At 53.2% G+C, this 16,812-nt stretch overlaps 2 protein-coding genes across 2 annotated transcripts in view; one reads left to right on the plus strand and one right to left on the minus strand.

The window, feature by feature from the left end:
* Positions 1-8,024, plus strand: part of TMCO4 (transmembrane and coiled-coil domains 4) — a 36,209-nt gene extending 28,185 nt beyond the window's left edge. The window contains exon 13 of the mRNA XM_058818796.1: positions 6,926-8,024. Coding sequence (XP_058674779.1) covers positions 6,926-7,261 — 336 coding nt within the window. The 3' untranslated portion in view covers positions 7,262-8,024. The remainder of the gene's footprint in view (positions 1-6,925) is intronic.
* A 2,555-nt stretch (positions 8,025-10,579) lies between these two features.
* HTR6 (5-hydroxytryptamine receptor 6) lies at positions 10,580-14,147 on the minus strand. The gene is made up of 3 exons (XM_058818913.1): positions 13,422-14,147; positions 11,727-11,975; positions 10,580-10,966 (listed from the first exon to the last, which is right to left on the minus strand). Exons 1-3 carry the CDS (start codon positions 14,145-14,147, stop codon positions 10,580-10,582), a joined length of 1,362 nt encoding a protein of 453 aa, XP_058674896.1.
* Positions 14,148-16,812: the final 2,665 nt, after the last annotated feature.

Here is a 16,812-nt window from a genome sequence, read left to right on the forward strand (position 1 = left end):
TATTGATAGGAGCTGAATGTCACTGACGTGCCACGAAGGTGTCACTGCCCTGGTGACACTGGGGGAAGGGGAGGGTTTAAACCTCCTGCAAATCCCCATGAGGTGGATTTATAGGATATCACATTGCTGAGGAGAGACATGGCAGAGACTGCTCCACAGCTCTTGGAATTTCCAAAATGCCCAAGACTTCTTGCCCAGACACATGATTGCCATCAGCTTATGAGGGATGAGTCAGAACAGGTCACTGTCCCCAAAATCAGCAAAAGTTCCTTTAGTTAATCTCAGGTGATCTTGTTTTGTGGGGTTGGGCTGAGAACTCGTTTGAAAGCAGCAGAGATGGTGATGTTTGAGCTGCCAAATCTTGTGTATTCCTGGAGCAAGATGGGGAGAGGAATGGTGACAGCCCTTTGGGTGTTGCAGGAGCCATCCTCTGCTTCAGGCTGGTCCTGATGCTTCCCTCTGGTTATGGACACCAAACCTCATCTCATGTTCTTGTGTGGAATCCTGAAGAATTTTCCATAATCTTCCATATTTTCCATAATTTTCCATAAAAATACTGATCAATATGTCCAGTATTTTGGGTCACTAGTGGCCTGCTGTGGTTTCTAGTGGCAGACACCTGGATCCCCAAAGCTCTTTTTTAGGATCACTCCAATTCAGTGTATGAATCCAGTCTTTATTTTTGGGATCTCTTGTCCTCCATGGCCCAAGACATTATGTCCAAATTATTTCCCAGTGATAATTATATGCACAGTTTATACTGGGTCTTTTAAAACACTCTTTAAACCATTGAATTGAAATAATTTCCACTTGGATTAGCACCAAAAAATGAGTATTTAATTGTAGCTACCTTATAAATGAATGGCAGTAGTTGGGAAGAGCATCAACAAAAACCAGCCAACAGCAGCTCCACAAACAGCTGAAAAATCAATGGAAGAGCTGTTTCCTTCAGGGGGATGGCTTGGAGTGCATTTCTGTCTACAGAGGGACATTTCTGAAGGCACATTTCCCTTGAAATTCTTTCAAGGACTCCTTTACTAATTCAGAATATTAATTCCCACTTTTGTGCTGCCTGTTGTCACTAATGTACAGCTGCTCTCCATTTGTCCCTTAGACCTTCAGAACTTGATTCCTCCATTTGCTCCCTGGGTTTTCTTGTGATATTCTGTATTTTACTCTTCTCCATCTTCCTCTTGGAATTGCTGAAAGTAAATTGAGCATAAAGCTGGCAGAGATTTTCAGCAATGGATGAATCCAGCAAAAGCCAATGATTACTCAGAATTTTCAACATTGATCACAAAACATATTGAAGTTTGGTGGAAAAAACTCTTGGAAAAAACTCTTGCCTTGGTGTAGAATTGCCTGAGGGTGTCTGAGGGAAACATCCCTCAATTACCAGCCCAGAAGTGACAATGACTGGATCAATCTGTTGTGGCTGAAAGATGATTGCAGGAAAAATTACAGTCTGGCTCAAAAAATATCACTGCAATGAAAGGAGAACTTTTACCAGTCGAGTGAGTTTTGAAATGAGAAGAAAAATAAGAATTGAGTGACTTATTCTGTCCACAAGGACTGTGATTGTGCAAAGGGATGATGTGAAAGCGAAGCGTCTGAGCCTCAGCAGAATAATTCTTTATTCCCTCAATTTGGCAGAGCAGAAATAGAAACATTAAAGAGGAATAATGTAAATGGCATTGTCAGGATTTCCAAAATAAATTCAGCTCTATCAATTTTTCTTCAAATATATTTTTGATTAGTTTCTCAAGGACTGCTGGTGCCCAGGATGCACCATTGCTGCAGGTGCCAAATTGAATCAATTTTTTAATAAATCCATTTAAATTGTAGCTTCTGAATTATTGGATGCATTCACTGTCCTCACTTTGACATTGTTTCCTGAGGATCCAAACAGAAGAATTTTATTCCTATTCTAACTTCATTCAGCACAGCCTGTGTCAAGGTCTGTGGAATGGTTTCTGTTTCCTGCTGTCTCTGGATTTTCCATCTCCTCTGCCCAGGCAGCATCAGGGCTTTGCCATGAGCTGTCAGAAAACTGTGGGGAAACCCAGGACATTTTCTGCCAGGCTGAGAATGGGGATTGTTCAGCCTGGAGAAGAGAAGGCTCCAGGGAGAGCTCAGAGCCCCTGCCAGGGCCTGAAGGGGCTCCAGGAGAGCTGGAGAGGGACTGGGGACAGGGGATGGAGGGACAGGACACAGGGAATGGCTCCCACTGCCAGAGGGCAGGGCTGGATGGGATATTGGGCAGGAATTGTTCCCTGTGAGGGTGGGCAGGGCCTGGCACAGGGTGCCCAGAGCAGCTGTGGCTGCCCCTGGATCCCTGGCAGTGCCCAAGGCCAGGCTGGGCAGGGCTGGGAGCAGCCTGGGCTGTGGAAGGTGTCTCTGGGGCAGTGGAAGGTGTCCCTGCCATGGCAGGGGTGGAATTGGAGGATCTTCAAGGTCCCTTGCAGCCCAAACCACTCTGGGATTCTGTGGATGCCCTCTGTGATGCAGGATGTAGCCAGAGTCTCACTTAAGGCTTTCAGTGACATGTGGGAATATCTGTGACCAGGGGAGCCTGCCAGCTTGGCACAGCTGACTGGAGTTTGAGGGACAGCCTGGCAGAGCCTGCAATCCCTCAGCCTGTGCCACCATTTGGGCTGTGTGGGTTCTGAGGCAGCAAACAGAACTGGGGAGTTTTTGGGAAGCAGCAGGGACATCTGAGCTTCTTCCCTTGTGCACCAGCAGCTCCCAGACCTGGCAGCTCAGTTCAGAGCAGGGCTGGACTCCAGTGCTTGTCCTGGACATCACCTTCACTGTAGCTTTGGGAAAGGGAGAGTGGAAAATAGCAACACCTGAGGGGCTGAGCTGGCTGTGCCCTTTGTGTCTCTCTGAGTGTGACAGCCAGGGCAGGTGAGGGCTCCTGGGAGGTGAGCTGTGATTATCCACTGAGCTCCAGAGCCTTCAGCTCACTCCAGGAACTCCTTCAGCCCCCATAAAATACCATTTGCTATGAAAACAGACAGTGTTAGCCAAAAGGGAGTCCTGAAGGATTCCCCCCAAGGTTGTTGCTGCTCCTGCTGAAATAACCAAGCTCTGCATAGGTGTTTGAACTTAAGGGGATCTTTTGCTGTGGAATAAGGTTGCTCTGTGGAGGATTTGATGGGCTTAAAACACATCAAAAGCAGTGAAATTCTCAGGCGTATGAGTGACCTGTGCATTCCCCAGCACACTGCTGGCCTCCACAGTGATTCCCTGTGAATCCAGGGGGGTTTGGTGAGGGGGAGCAGGAGGAAGGCCCAGCTGAGCTGCCCTGCCCACAGGGAGCAGAGGGGTGAGGGACACTCAGCTGAGCTCTGGCAGTTCCACAGCCCTGCAGAGCATTTGGAGCCATGTGCACTCCTGTGCTGGCTGCTTGGGATGGGTGGAGGAGCTTTTATTGAAGGGCACTGGATGGGAGCTGAAGATTCTTGACTCTGGAGTGAGCAATGAAGCGTTATCTTGCTGTACTGAGCTTGTCCCTGTGGCGTCATTTTGTGACATCAGTGCTGTGGTATCAGAGTTGTGATATCAGTGTTGTGATATCAGAGTTGTGGTATCAGTGTTGTGACTGAGTTGTGCCTGTCCCTGAGTCAGTGGAGTCCCAGGATCACGGGGAATGTCTCCTCTCTCCTCTGCCCTTCCCTTGGCATTCTGGGCAATGTCTCCTCTCTCCTTGCCCTTCTCCTGCCCTTCCCTTGGCAGCACCCACTCCAGGACATGCCAGGTTCCTGGCAGTGAAACCAGGGAGAAACCAGAATTCTCAATCCTCTGTATCCAACAGCAACACTGCCCTGGCAGTTTCATCGTCACAACTGATTGTTCTCAGGGATTTTTTTTTTTAATACTTTTGGGTGTATTTGGACTTTAAAACCTTTCCAAACATGCTGAGCTGACTGGCTGGTGGATCCCCATGAGCTCTGTCCCCTGGAGATCCTGGTGTGGCACTGGAGTCCTGCAGCAGCAGTGCCAGAGGCAGCTGGCTCGTGGCTCCCAGTGAGTCAAAACAACCATAAAGTCAAATGGTTGACTGGGATCAGTCAACCAAGTATGTCTGGGGCAAGTCACCTAAACAATCCCAGTAAATCCACCCCACTGCATTCCTTAAAACAAGCAAAAATGTATTTGCTCTGGTGCCAAGCACACTTCCTTTTGTCCTAAATTCCCCCTGCACTTTGTTCTGACAAATATAAATGTAGCTCTTTATTTGCCTTTTAAGATTTTATTGACAATGTTGTCGGTGTTCCCCTCCCATCTCCAGCAGAGGAATTCAGCCTTTCAGACTGAAGATGAAAACAGGCTTTAGTGAGTGGGATTGCTGGGGTTTCCCACTTTAAAGAGGCAAGGCAGTTTGTTTGCTGCTCTTTTGCTGGTGGCTCAGTGCAGCAGAGAAGAGTCCTCCCTCCTCTCACACTTCTCAGGGGCTGCTCTGGTCCAGCTTTATGGAGTCCTCTCCCCTGCTATCCTGGAGACAGCAGTGAGTGTCCTTGGAAGAGGTTGAGCAGAGCTGCAAGAGGGACAGACTCTCAGGAGGTCTCAGCTTTTCTTTCAGCTGCATGAGCTCCTCAGAATGGCTCACACCCAGCATCTCTCAGGGATCATGGTGCTCAGGGAAGAGGAATTCCCTGTTGTTTTAGTGGAAGCTGCTGGATACTGAGGAGTAATGAAAATCGGTCCTTAGGGTGGCAGAGGAAATTTGTTGTGTCTGACTAATGAGTCAGTAACAGCAGGCTGATCATTCCCAAGGCAGGGCAGGCAGATGGTGTGACTGGAGAGGTTCTGAGTGCAGCACACCAAGAGCCTTCAGCCCCTGCTCCCAGTAACTCCAGTTCCTTCCTGTCTCTGCCCACTTTGCCCAAGGCTGTGCTCATTCCTTCCTACAGCCCCCTCAGTGAGAAGTAAAAGGGTTGTACTTTTCTACAGCTCCCAGCCCTTCCATGGTTAATTATTTTAATTAACTAATCTGTTCAAAACATCCAGAGCCCGTTGAGCCATCTGGACAGATTCAAGTCACATATTTGTATTCCTGATGTGCTGATTAAATCCTTCCGTTTGCTCCAAGCCCTCAGTGCAGCCAAATGTGCCCCTCCAAAGCTGCTTCACACAAACAGCTCAGGGGGTTGGGGGTTGGATTTGTGGGGGAAAGGTTGTTTTTAGCTTTGGGAGAGGTGTGCTGGAACCCTGGTGCTGGCACAGCCCTGAATCCCACAGTGCTTTGGGCTGGGAGGGACCTTAAAGCCCATCCAGTGTCACCCCTTGCCATGGGCAGGGACACCTTCCATGATCCCAGGCTGCTCCAAGCCCTGTCCAACCTGGCCTTGGGCACTGCCAGGGATCCAGGGGCAGCTGAAGGATTGCTCTGGCACCAGGCAGGAGGTGAGCAGAGGGCCCAGGGCTGGGGTCTGTACAGAGCTCTGTGAAAAGCTCTTACCGTCATCATCCCTTCCTGGGGGTGTCATCCCTGTGTTGAGAAGCAGGAATCCTGGGACTGAGGTTATGGGTATTCCCTGCCATGGAAATTCCCTAATTACCAGCAAGGCTTGGAAAAATAAAAGGCCAAGACAAATCTCTGGCTGGGTCAGGAAGATTTAAACTGCTAAAAATTGGATTTACCAGAGAGGCTGAAGTATCTGGGGATGCTGTTGGTACATCAGCACTTGGGACACCTGGAATGGGGAAGGAATTTCAGCCTCTCCAGCCACGTGGCCTTTGGTATCAAGAACAATGACGTGCAGAGGAGATTTCCTCTCCTCCTGTGCCCTGATTGGAAGGAAACTTTACAACATCCATCTCAGAAGGGGTTATCTTGTCGTGGAATTCATTTTACAATAAAACTGTCTGGGTTTTTACACATACTGTTGACCTTTAATTGGTATATGAACCCATAACTCCTGGGCTCCCAGTTTTATACAGGGCAGGATGGATCAGTGCAATTCCTCAGCTTGGGAGTTGTGTGAGCTTTAATGACTCTGCCTTAATTTAAATAAGATAATCTTGGCTTTTGCAAGGGAGCTGAGGCACCTGGAGGACACCTTTTGCAAGAGCAGGCAACTGAGCTAAGAGAACTCTCCTGCCTGGGTGTCTCTCCCATGGCAGAGCTCCTCCTTTACCCCCTGGCACCCAGGATTTGGGGGGTGGAAAAGCTTTTAAACCTCTCAGAGGAAAACTCATCCAGCACCAAAGTGCCCCAAACACTGCAGCCACTTCAGGCTGGTTGATGGACACTTACCCAGTGGTGATTCCACCACTCCTGGAAACATAAAACATGTGAATGTGGCACTTGAGGACATGGGTTAGTGGTGGCCTCAGCATGATGGACTTGATGGCCACAAACATCTTTTCTAACCTTAACAATTCCATGATTCTGTGATTTTTTCCAGCCTCATTCTTTCCATGTGTCAGAGCCAAACCCAAGTCTCTCGGTGGTGGTGGCTGTTGGGATGAAGGGCTTGGCTGAGCTGGATCCCTGTGGGTTCCTGTCACAGACATCTTTTGTGAAAAATCCTTTCTTGGGATTTTTCCCCCTTCTGAGAAGCTGTGGCCTCAGCAACAAAGTGTAAACAATGGTTATCTGCTGCTGTGGAATGCAGCAGGTGGATCCGTGATTGGTCTCCTGTGGATGTTTGGATTTACTGACCACTCACGGCAGAGCTGCTCTCGCTCTCTGCTGAGACACAGATCTTTGTTATCATTCTTTTCTATTCTTAGCTTAGCCAGCCTTCTGAGAGCTTTCCTTCTATTCTTTTTAGTATAGTTATAATGTAATATATATCATAAAATAATAAATCAAGCCTTCTGAACATGAGGTCAACATTCTCATCTATCTCTCACCCTGAAAACCCTTGTGACCACTGTCACAGGTTCCCCCTCACAGGATCCTTGTTCCCTGCAGGTAAACGGCCACCTGGACTACATGAAGCAGATGGACACAATCCTAAAAGCCGTGGGCATTAAAACCAAGGACTGCCAGCTGGAAGAGAGGGGCAGTGGCAGTCTGTTTTCCCCTCAAGCCAGGAAATCCCAGCGGGCAGCTGGCAGCGAGGCTCGGGGAGAGGAAAACACCAGGAAGGAGGAGGAGGATGAGGCTGGGAGTGAGGCTCTCCCAGCTGGCTGTGCTCACCGACAGAATCCCTCCAGCTCTGCCCTGGGAGAGCCCTCTGCTCCCTGCCCAGACTGCTCACACAGCACAGACAGCAAGGACCAGGCAGTGGGGAAAGGAGCAAACTAGGGCAGAGCAGCTCAGCCAGCACAAAAACCGCTGTCAGCACACCCGTGGCTCCGGGATTCCCAGAGGATGGAGCTGCAGCTGCAGTTTGCAGCCCCTCCGGAGCAAAGTGTGGCACTGCCGTGGCACCGGATCAGAGGCTCGGAGCAGCCGCCCACGGCACCTCCCCGAGGCGGGAGAGGGCACATTCCTGCCTCAGCCTGTCCTGCTCCAAGGAATCCGAGCCAGATCCCATCCAAATCCTCGCAGGAAGCAGCTGCGCCCCTCGGCACCGTGTCCCTGCTGTGACTGGGGGAAGCAGGTGGCTCTGAGGGGATTTTAAACATTTCACAGAGAAGGGTTCATTATAGGAAATTAAAAACAATTCTCCACTGGAGATGAGTTTGGTTTGAGGATCTCAGGGGTGTTCCAGGCTCTACCTGCCCCACTCTGGACAGATGTGGATCTGCTCACCAGCCCTGCTGACCAGGAGGGGAAAGGCTGGGGCTGCCAGGCTTCCTTCCCTGCCTGCTGCAGGTTTGCTGCCAGGCCTCAGGCACTTTCCCAAATCCAAGATGGTTTCCCTGTCTCCAGGCTGAGGTTGGTGGGTGTTGGAGGCCCTGTTAGAAACATGTTTGGGACCCTGGGGGAAAGCAGCAGGAAAACCAGGGGGGTTTTTGATGGTTTATGAAAATCCCGGGTTCTCCAAGTCAGCAACCCACTGAGACTTTCCTTTTGTGTCCCACAGACATCTCCAGCCTTAAAAGCTCCATCCAGACATATTTTTAATTGGCTTAGAATAAAACCAATACTTGGCACAGGATAAACATGGATCTGTTTGATTTCTACCTCCTTCCATAAAAGTGAGTTGGCTCCACTCTCTTCATCCCCAGTCTCAGAGCAGAGGGAAGGACCCAGCCCTACATTCCCTGCCAGCACAGCTCCAGAATGATCCACATCATGTGGATCATGTGGATCATGTGGAAGATGTGGGAATGATCCACATCTTCCACAAAAGCCCCTTTTCTGGCCAGTGTTGCTGCTGAGCCCAGGCAAGTGCCTCAGGCAGGAGTGTGGCAGGAGGGTGATCACACTCTGGGGTTTTATGCTTTGCCACAAGAGAGGGTTCAAACTCTTCCACCCCCATCTGGGGGTCCTGTAGACTCATGAGAGGGAAATACTGGGATTGCACCTTCCAGTTTTGGTTCATACAGGGCTCTCCCCCTCCTCCCCACTGACCCAACAGCCATGTTAATCCCCCTCCCATTCCCAGCTTCCTGCAGACCTTACCTGCAGATCATTCCTCGTGGAGTCAGGCTCAGCTGGGTTTGGGGTGATGCTGTGACCCAGCAAAGCACCGTGGTTTGGATGCAGTGCCTGGCAATTCCTGTCCCTAAATCCATCATCCCAGGGGCTCAGACCTGCCCAGCTCTGCCCTGAGGGGTGCCTTGCTGCGGAGATGGGAGGGACTGGCTGTGGGATCCCACAGGGTTGGGGCTGTTCAGCCAGCTGCTGTTGGTGCTGCAGGATTGGGATGGGATTCTCTGCTCATCCAAGGCTTTGTCCACAAGCAAACACCCAATCACACAGAACTGCCTGCATGAGACAGGAAAGAATTATTGCTTTTGAACATTTGGCTTGAAGAGGTGACTCTCCCTCTCTCTCTGTCCATTTCCCAAGGCTGATTTGGTGCCTAACACACTTCCAGACTCCACAGTACCTTTTTCTGCTCCTTTTTAACTCGGGTTGTAGTCCAAGCTTGTATTTATATTAAGCCATTGTGGGAAGATGCACATCTTGATCTGGGTGCTCAACACCAGCCCCAAGCTCCATCTGTGGCAAAATTCATTGAACAGTTTGAGGTTTGAGCCTGTGCTTGGCCCTCAGTGTGTCCTGGTCACTCATCCCAAGGGATCTGTGGCAAAGAAATGCTGGGTTGGTCATACAAACTCCAGTTCAGTTCTGGGACACCTGTGGGCAACATGGAAAGAAAACTGAAAGTGGCCTGGCTTCTTCCAGCATCCTGTATCCAGGGATGCTCTGTGTCCATTTGGGTATCAGGGAGTTCGAGGAGAACAGTCTTGGAATTAGGCAGAAGGCTTGGAGTGAAGGGTCCAGGGAGGGCACAGCAGCCAACTGCCAGCCCAAAGGCACTTGAGAAAGGATTTACTAAAATAATTTCTTTTATTGATTTTTTTAAGTGCCCACTTGTCACATTTACTCAGTGTTCCCTCTGCTTATGGCTCTGGGGGAGGGGGTTGGCATTGTCATTTAAAATACAATTTTCCTTTAGATTCTCATCTGAAGGAGGGGAAAAAGTGTATTTTCTAACTGCATCATCAAGGATGTGATGGATTGTCAGAGGGAAGGGAGATGGTCCTGTGCCAGGAGTGGGCAGCTGTGGGATGGAGCTGATCCCATTGCTCCTGTGAGACACGCATGGAGCCACTGTGAGTCGCACCCCACACCCCCACTGAACACCCAGACATCAGTGTTGGACATTCTGCACCAAGCTCAGCCCCCACAGTGCAGCTCTGCGTGACAAACCACGGGGGTGTGCTGAGCTGGAGTGCGCTGTGTGACAGCAACCTGAGACAGACACAGCTCCAGCCAGGAGATCCAGCCCCAGCTCCAGGCAGGAGATCCAACCCCAGCTCCAGCCAGGAGATCCAACCCCAGCTCCAGGCAGGAGATCCAGCCCCAGCTCCAGGCAGGAGATCCAACCCCAGCTCCAGGCAGGAGATCCAGCCCCAGCTCCAGCCAGGAGATCCAGCCCCAGCCCTAGGCAGGAGATCCAGCCCCAGCTCCAGGCAGGAGATCCAACCCCAGCTCTGGGCAGGAGATCCAGCCCCAGCTCCAGGCAGGAGATCCAGCCCCAGCTCCAGGGAGATGTGATGTTCATGGGCTGAAGCAGCCCCAAACCTCTTGCCCATGAGCCACAGGATGTTTTTCTACCACTCCCCCCAGTGCACTTGGAGGAGATCTGCTGAGCTCTGTGTGTGCACAGCCAAGGCTTGGCTTGAGGTTAGGGAGACACAGAATCTGGAATCCGAGGTTCAGACTCACCAGAGGTGGAAAGGCCACAGGAAGGGTTAGAGCATGGTGATGGTGAGCACAGGAGGGATGAAAGAGAGAGAGACAAAGCAGGTTAATTCAGCAGCCACACCTGCCTTTGCAGGGTTTGATCCTCCCTGTGACAGTGCTGGGGCCACCATCCCCTCCTTGAGCTGCACCGTGTGCCGGACCAGGGATCTGGGGAGATGGCTTGTGGCAAATCAGCTCCCTCAGGGTTTGTGTTGGGCCCTGGGATCCCTCCTGTCGCACAGAGCCGCGTGTGCCCGCTCAGGCCACGGGGGTGCTGAGCTCCGTGCCCGGGGGCTCCGTGTCCCAGAGGCTGACGGAGCGGGCGCCGGGGCCCCGCGGCGCCGGGGGCAGCCTGGGCTCGCTGCCCGGAGCCCCGGAGTCCATGGAGTCGGTCTCCGCCTGCAGGGTGAGCACGTTCTTGAGGGAGGTGGCGGCGCGGGCCGCGCTGTTGGAGTTCCTCATGGACAGGGAGATGGCGCTGGGCCGCGGCTCCGCCGGGCGCCGGCAGCAGGGCAGGAATTTGCCCATGGCCCTCTTGAAGTCCCTCATGAAGAGCGGGTAGATGATGGGGTTCATGGTGCTGTTGCAGTAGCCCAGCCAGGTGAGCACATCGAAGAATCCGGCCGGGACACAGTCACAAACTGCCTGGGGGACACAGCAGGGATCAGCAGCCTCCCGCCTCAGCCCCAGCCTGTAGCAGACTCCATGGAGCTGGCTAGGCCCCCATGGCGTACTGAGATTTAACAGTAGGAACTGCTGAGACAGCAAAATAGGCTCCTGTCTTCTGCCTCTTGAACCCTAGCTTATCTCTGTAACCCCACAGGCCACTTTCCCCCTAATCCTTACTAATGGGCAAGTTTAGATCCCCCTTTACCCTATAAAAAGGGGCAGTTTTAGCCCGTTCAGGAGAAGAAGAGCTGTCACTGGAACCCTTCACAGACACCTCAATAAACCATCGCTGTGGAACCACCAGGACCCTCCTCCTCCTCTCTCTCTGCTTCTACCCCCAGCCCTCTGGTGCTTTTGACAAGCACGAGCTGAAATCCTAAGAGAGCTGCTAATCACTAAAGAGCTGAAAATCACTTAGCTTGCTAAAGGTAGCCACGGCTTCCAGCAGCATTCGGGCACTCTGTGTCCAGGAGGGACTGATTTATCCAGACAGGACGGCCTTGCTCGAGGTTAAGCCTAATCTGAGGACCTGTGGGTCTTTTTCACCAACATTCCCCTTTCAGAGGAAACCTTCAAATCCTTTTTGAAGGGTTTTTTCCTTGCTGTTGCTCCCTGGGGAATTGCATCCTTGGTCCCAGAGGTCCAGCAAGACCTTCCGGTGCCTCCAATTGAACCCAGCTGGATTCCAAAGGGAAAACTTCTGGAAACCCGACATCAAGCCCTTGCAGGCTCTTACCTGAGCTACGTTGGTGACAAAGAAGGGCAGCCAAGCCACGAAGAACATGCCCAGGAGGATGCCCAGGGTCAGGCTGGCCTTCAGAGCCTTCTTGCTGTGCTTGTTGGTGAACCTCCTGCTCTCACTGCTGGCCAGGGGCTGGCTCGGGGCACGTGGGACCTGCAGCCAGAGACAGGCAGGGGTGGGCAGCTCTCCCTGGCACCAGCACTGCCCTCTGCTCAACAAAAGTGGCATTTGGTGCTCCAGATCCTGCAAAACCCCTGCCAGTAATTCCCTTCTCTGTTCAGGGCTTTGCAGACACCACGAGCCGGACACACACCACGAGCCCTGAAGCACAAATTAGGAAGGGGAAACAATAGAAACCCTCAACACTAAGGGTATGATTTTATTTACTGTAAAATAGTGTGTTTGTCATTAGGCTGCTCTTTAGAGAAAAACCCAGCTCAGTCCATGTGAGGATAAAGCCTGCCCTAAACAGGCAGCTCCAGCTGCTGATTACAGCAGCAAACTAATTATGGTTTTAAAAGGAGGACATGAAACATTTCAGCCTCCAAACACCATAACCCAGCCCTCCGTCCCCTCCTGCAATCTAAAATTAAGTGATTATCTCAGCCCTCCCCTGTAATTAAATGATACCCTGTTGCAACTCAGCTTCCAGCCCAAAAAGAGAACAAAAATCTCAAAAATTAGATTAAGATGTAAAAGGTTAAAAGATGAATCTGAGGGTTCTCTGGCTGACGCCTTATTCCTCAGCCAATTTGGGTCTTCAAGGAACGTTTTGGGCCTCAGCTGAATGACAGGGGGATGGATGCTGCTCTTGCATGGCACAGCAAAGCCCTGAACATCCCCTGACTCTGTGGAGTCCAAAAACCTGGCAGCCTGTGAGGAAATAAACAATTTATGATATTGTGTGTTTATTCTTTAATTCTCCTTTTCCTTTTGACCGTCTGGTGCAGCTTATCACGTGTGGGAGAGCTGGCCGGAGTCCTGGCTCTGCTCTTGGAGAGAATAAACTCAATCAAGGTATTTAAAGGCAATTAAGTTTGCTTTTTCCCTGTAGGATATGAGGTCAATAAAGCCTATTACAGGGAATTAAAGCTGTTAGATTTAGTGGCAATTACCTTCTCCTGGAGAAATACAAACAAGTGCAGCCACGTTTTTGTTATAAAACCCACACACTCCGGTTCCACCGGCGAGCACACGAGGAGGGCTTTGGCAGCTCCTGTTATAGAGCAGGTAACAAAAATAGAAGCTTCTGTTCAAAATAAGGTGCTCTCGGGAATCTGGCATTTGCTATTAGTTAAAATCCTTCTCCCCCGTATGTCTCACACCCACCACGGCCAAGATTTGTGAGTGGAAAGTCAGATAAGATTAAACCCCTCGGGGATGACGCCAGCCAAGAGAGGGGGGAAACTGCGCTTATTTTGCACTGCTGAGCATTTTTGCCTGAATCTTATTTATTTCTCTGCTTGTGCTCACGCTCTTTCTGTGCTCATGAGCAGCTTCAGAGCTCTCCATTGCTGGGACAAGGCACGGGGCACCTCAGAGGATGTCAGCGAGGATGTTGCCCAAAATCTTCCTCCCTGCAGTTGTCAAAGCTGGCTCCAGCCCCGAGGCCATCCAGGAGGCAGAAACAGCCCAGGCACCCAAATTGTGGGATCTGCCAGAGGTATCACGTCCCTGTGGGCTCCTTACCTGTGGCGTGGCCTCATCAGCAGTGGCCACGTTGGAGGTCAGGGAGGCCACCTGCACGGCCTGCTTGCGCGCCGCCAGCAGGATGCGGCAGTAGGTGAAGGAGATGGCGGCGGAGGGCAGGAAGAAGGTGAGGCAGGAGGCCACCAGGGCGTAGGGCAGGCTGACCCGCAGCCGGCACTGCTCCTCGTCCCCCCGGCCCCCCGTGACGTTCAGGGGCTGCACCTGGAACTCCAGCTCGTGCCAGCCCATCTTGATGGGCAGGAAGGAGGCCAGCGCGGCCAAGGCCCAGGCGGCCAGGACGAGCGCCAGCGCCCGGCAGGACGTCATGCGCAGCTTGTAGCGCAGCGGGGACGTGATCAGCAGGTACCTGTCCAGGCTGATGAGGCACAGGTTGAGGATGGAGGCGCTGCAGCACATGACGTCGAAGGAGGCCCAGAGGGAGCAGAAGTCCCCCCGCAGCACCCAGCGGCCGTAGAGCTGGTTGAGCATGGCCGGGGGCATCACCACCAGCCCCACCATCAGGTCCGACATGAACAGGGACACCAGGAAATAGTTGGAGGTGTTGCGGAGGGAGCGCTGGCTGACGATGAGGAGGATGAGGAGGAAGTTGCCCGCCGTGGTCAGCAGGATGATGAAGCAGAGGAAGGCGGCCACCCAGCTGCTGCTCACGAGCAGGGAGTGCTCTCCCAGCACGCTGGCATTGGGGGCCCCCAGGTCCCCCTCCATGAGGAGCCAGGGGCAGGGCTGGCTCTGGGCTGGGCACCTTCTCCAGCGTGGCCCGTGCTACGTGATCATCACCAGCGCTGGGGAAGGAGGATCATCTCTCTGCTCTGTGTCTGTCCTCCCTCCTCCTCTCCTCCTCCTCTCCCTCTCTTCCCCCACTGTCTCTCCTCACTGGCATTCAGGGCAGGCTGACATTCCCAGGAGCCGATCAGCAGCACCAAGGTTCCCTCCCCATTACTCACAGCAGTTCCTGTAAATCCCCCTGCTCTGGGGTGTCCCTGGATGCTGCTTCTGGACGCTGGGGACGAGCTGGAAGGCAGAGTTCCCAAGGTGCCAGGGATGGCAGGATGCTCTGGATACCCTGATGCTCTGGATGCGCTGGACCAAGGAATAATACAGCACCGAGATGCTCTGGATGCTCTGCACTTCAGCTGCTGGGGATGCTCTGCATCCCAGGATATCCCAGGTGCCAGGGCTGCTCTGTACCCAGGGTACCCTGGCCGCTGGGGATGCTCTGGACTCCAGGATGCTCCAGATGCTGGGGATGCTCCGGCCCCCCGAGGCTCAGCTGCCGCCCCCCGGCTGGGCTGGGCGCCCTGCAGAGCTCTGTGCCCGGGGTCCCGGAGCTCCTCCGCTGCTGCAGCCGGAGCGTCGGGAGCGGCAGAGCAGCCTCGGGCGAGGAGGACCGGGATGCTCCCGGCCGAGCCCGCCCGGGAGGAGGAAGATGCGGGGTGTGGAAGGGATCTCTGCCGCGGCACAGCAGCGTCCAGCCCACAGGGAGCGGTGGCAGTGGGTGTGTGCAGGTGCCAGCCCGACTTTCACCTGCTGCTCTGGATGCGCACAAAGGATGCAGAAATGCCGATCGAGGAGGTGGGGCTGGGGGGGAGAGGAGGAGATGAAATGGAAGCGCTAATGAAAACAGGGATCTGGACTAAACTCCACAAAGTGGCAGCCAGAGAGTTCCCGTTTCTGCCTTAAAGAGACAGCCCCGTGCTCTGCCATCCCTGCTGGAGACACCTGGGCCAGCAGCTCAGTGGCCAAACCCGGCTGGCAGCTCCGAGTTCCAGGCTCCACCCTCCACACTGGGCAGGAAAAAGCAAAATTTTGCAAAGTCAAATAAAACCACAACGAACAGCTGCCCACAACAGCCCCCAGGCAGCAGCCCCAGGACTCACTGGCAGATATTGCAGCAATCTGTAGCCAGGGATGGAGGAGCAGAGACAAGGGAGACCCTGGCCCCTCTGCCCCAGGGTTATTTGGAGTGGCTTGGGGCAGCCCAGCTCCCTGCCTGAGGGGCAGTCCTGGATGGCCCCACAGCAACAACGGAGGGGACCCAGCTCAGGAAACCCTTCTGAGTCTCTGTGTGCTGCTGGGGATTCTGTGCTGCCACCTCCATGCTCAGGGCAAACACCTCAGGGGGCTGGGCAGGGACTGCTTGGGGTTCTTTACTTACCCAGCTGCCCAAAGTTGGGGTTCTCCAACCAGTGGCTGTGATTTCTGCTGGGGCAGACCAGAACTGAGGGCAATGGCTCCAGCACAGACCAGAGCTGAGGGTGTGCTCCTGGCACCCACCCTGTGCTCCCAGGGCCAGCCCTGCCCTCCCCAAGTGCCCACTGGAGCTTTCCTTGGCACGCCTCCCTGGGCAGTTGTGCTGCAGATGTGTGGGTGAGAGCCAGCTGTGCACACCACACCCCCAGCCACCACCCCGGGACAGAAATCAGCCTCTTCACCACGTCCTGCTTTTCCAGTCACCTTTCCAACACATTTGTTGTGCTTTTCCCAGTGCCTGAATGGGCATTCCAGGCCTGGAAACCATCTGTGAGCAAGGCAGGGGAGGTGGAAGGCAGGGACCCAGACAAACACACACAGATTTATCCCCCCAGATCTCTGGGTCAGGCTGCCACTGGCAAACTGCTGCTGCCACTTGTGCCAGGACAAGCTCTGCTGCCCAGGACCCTCCCCTGGATGCTGCCACCAAACCTCCCTGTCCCCCTCAGTGTCACAGTGTGCTGGCAGCAGTCCCAGGGCAGCACCACGTGCAAGGCTCTGTTTGCAGCAGGAGGTTTCCTTAGAAAAGACTTTGCCCCAGGAAAGCCTCTCTGTGCTTGGAGCAGAGAGAAACCCCACCCTGAGCAGCCTCAGATTTATCCCAGCTGGATGCACAGGGAGGAAATAATTTCCCAGTGCAGGGCCAGCCTTCCTTCCCAGCCCTGCTGCTCACCAGGAACACCCCAGATTGTCTGCAGAGCTTTTGCTTCTGAGGGGGAGACTGGGTCAGAATCATGGAGTCCTGGAATGGTTTGGGTGTGGAGGGGCCTTAAAGATCATTCCATTCCCACCCCTGCCATGGCAGGGACACCTTCCACTGTGCCAGGGTGCTCTGAGCCTCACCCAGCCTGGCCTTGGGCACTGCCAGGGATCCAGGGCAGCCACAGCTGCTCTGAGCAGCCTCTTCCCAACACCCACAGCACATCCTCCACGCATGGGAGGCTTTGTACACTTGGTTTGGATGTGTTTGCTGGGGCAGCAAATCTGAACTGATTGAAACAAAATGTGTTTAAAAAAACCTGCCTTAAAATGAAGACCAAATCCCGCCATTGTCCCTGCAAAAGCTTCTCTGTGCTGGCAGCTCTCCTGGCCTGTCTGTGCTGCATTTCTGGACACATCT

Source organism: Ammospiza caudacuta, chromosome 22 (genome assembly GCF_027887145.1).
Source record: "Ammospiza caudacuta isolate bAmmCau1 chromosome 22, bAmmCau1.pri, whole genome shotgun sequence".
In the NCBI taxonomy this organism is placed as follows: domain Eukaryota; kingdom Metazoa; phylum Chordata; class Aves; order Passeriformes; family Passerellidae; genus Ammospiza; species Ammospiza caudacuta.

What these genes read in the sequence shown, in the direction of transcription:
- HTR6 (XM_058818913.1), bottom strand. Translation starts at nt 14,147, where the DNA reads ATGGAGGGGGACCTGGGGGCCCCCAATGCCAGCGTGCTGGGAGAGCAC. An exon ending in CTGATGAGGCCACGCCACAG is followed by an intron (nt 11,976 to 13,421) that starts GTAAGGAGCCCA and finishes GGGGTTTTGCAG; the next exon opens with GATCTGGAGCACCAAATGCC. An exon ending in TTGTCACCAACGTAGCTCAG is followed by an intron (nt 10,967 to 11,726) that starts GTAAGAGCCTGC and finishes TGTGTCCCCCAG; the next exon opens with GCAGTTTGTGACTGTGTCCC.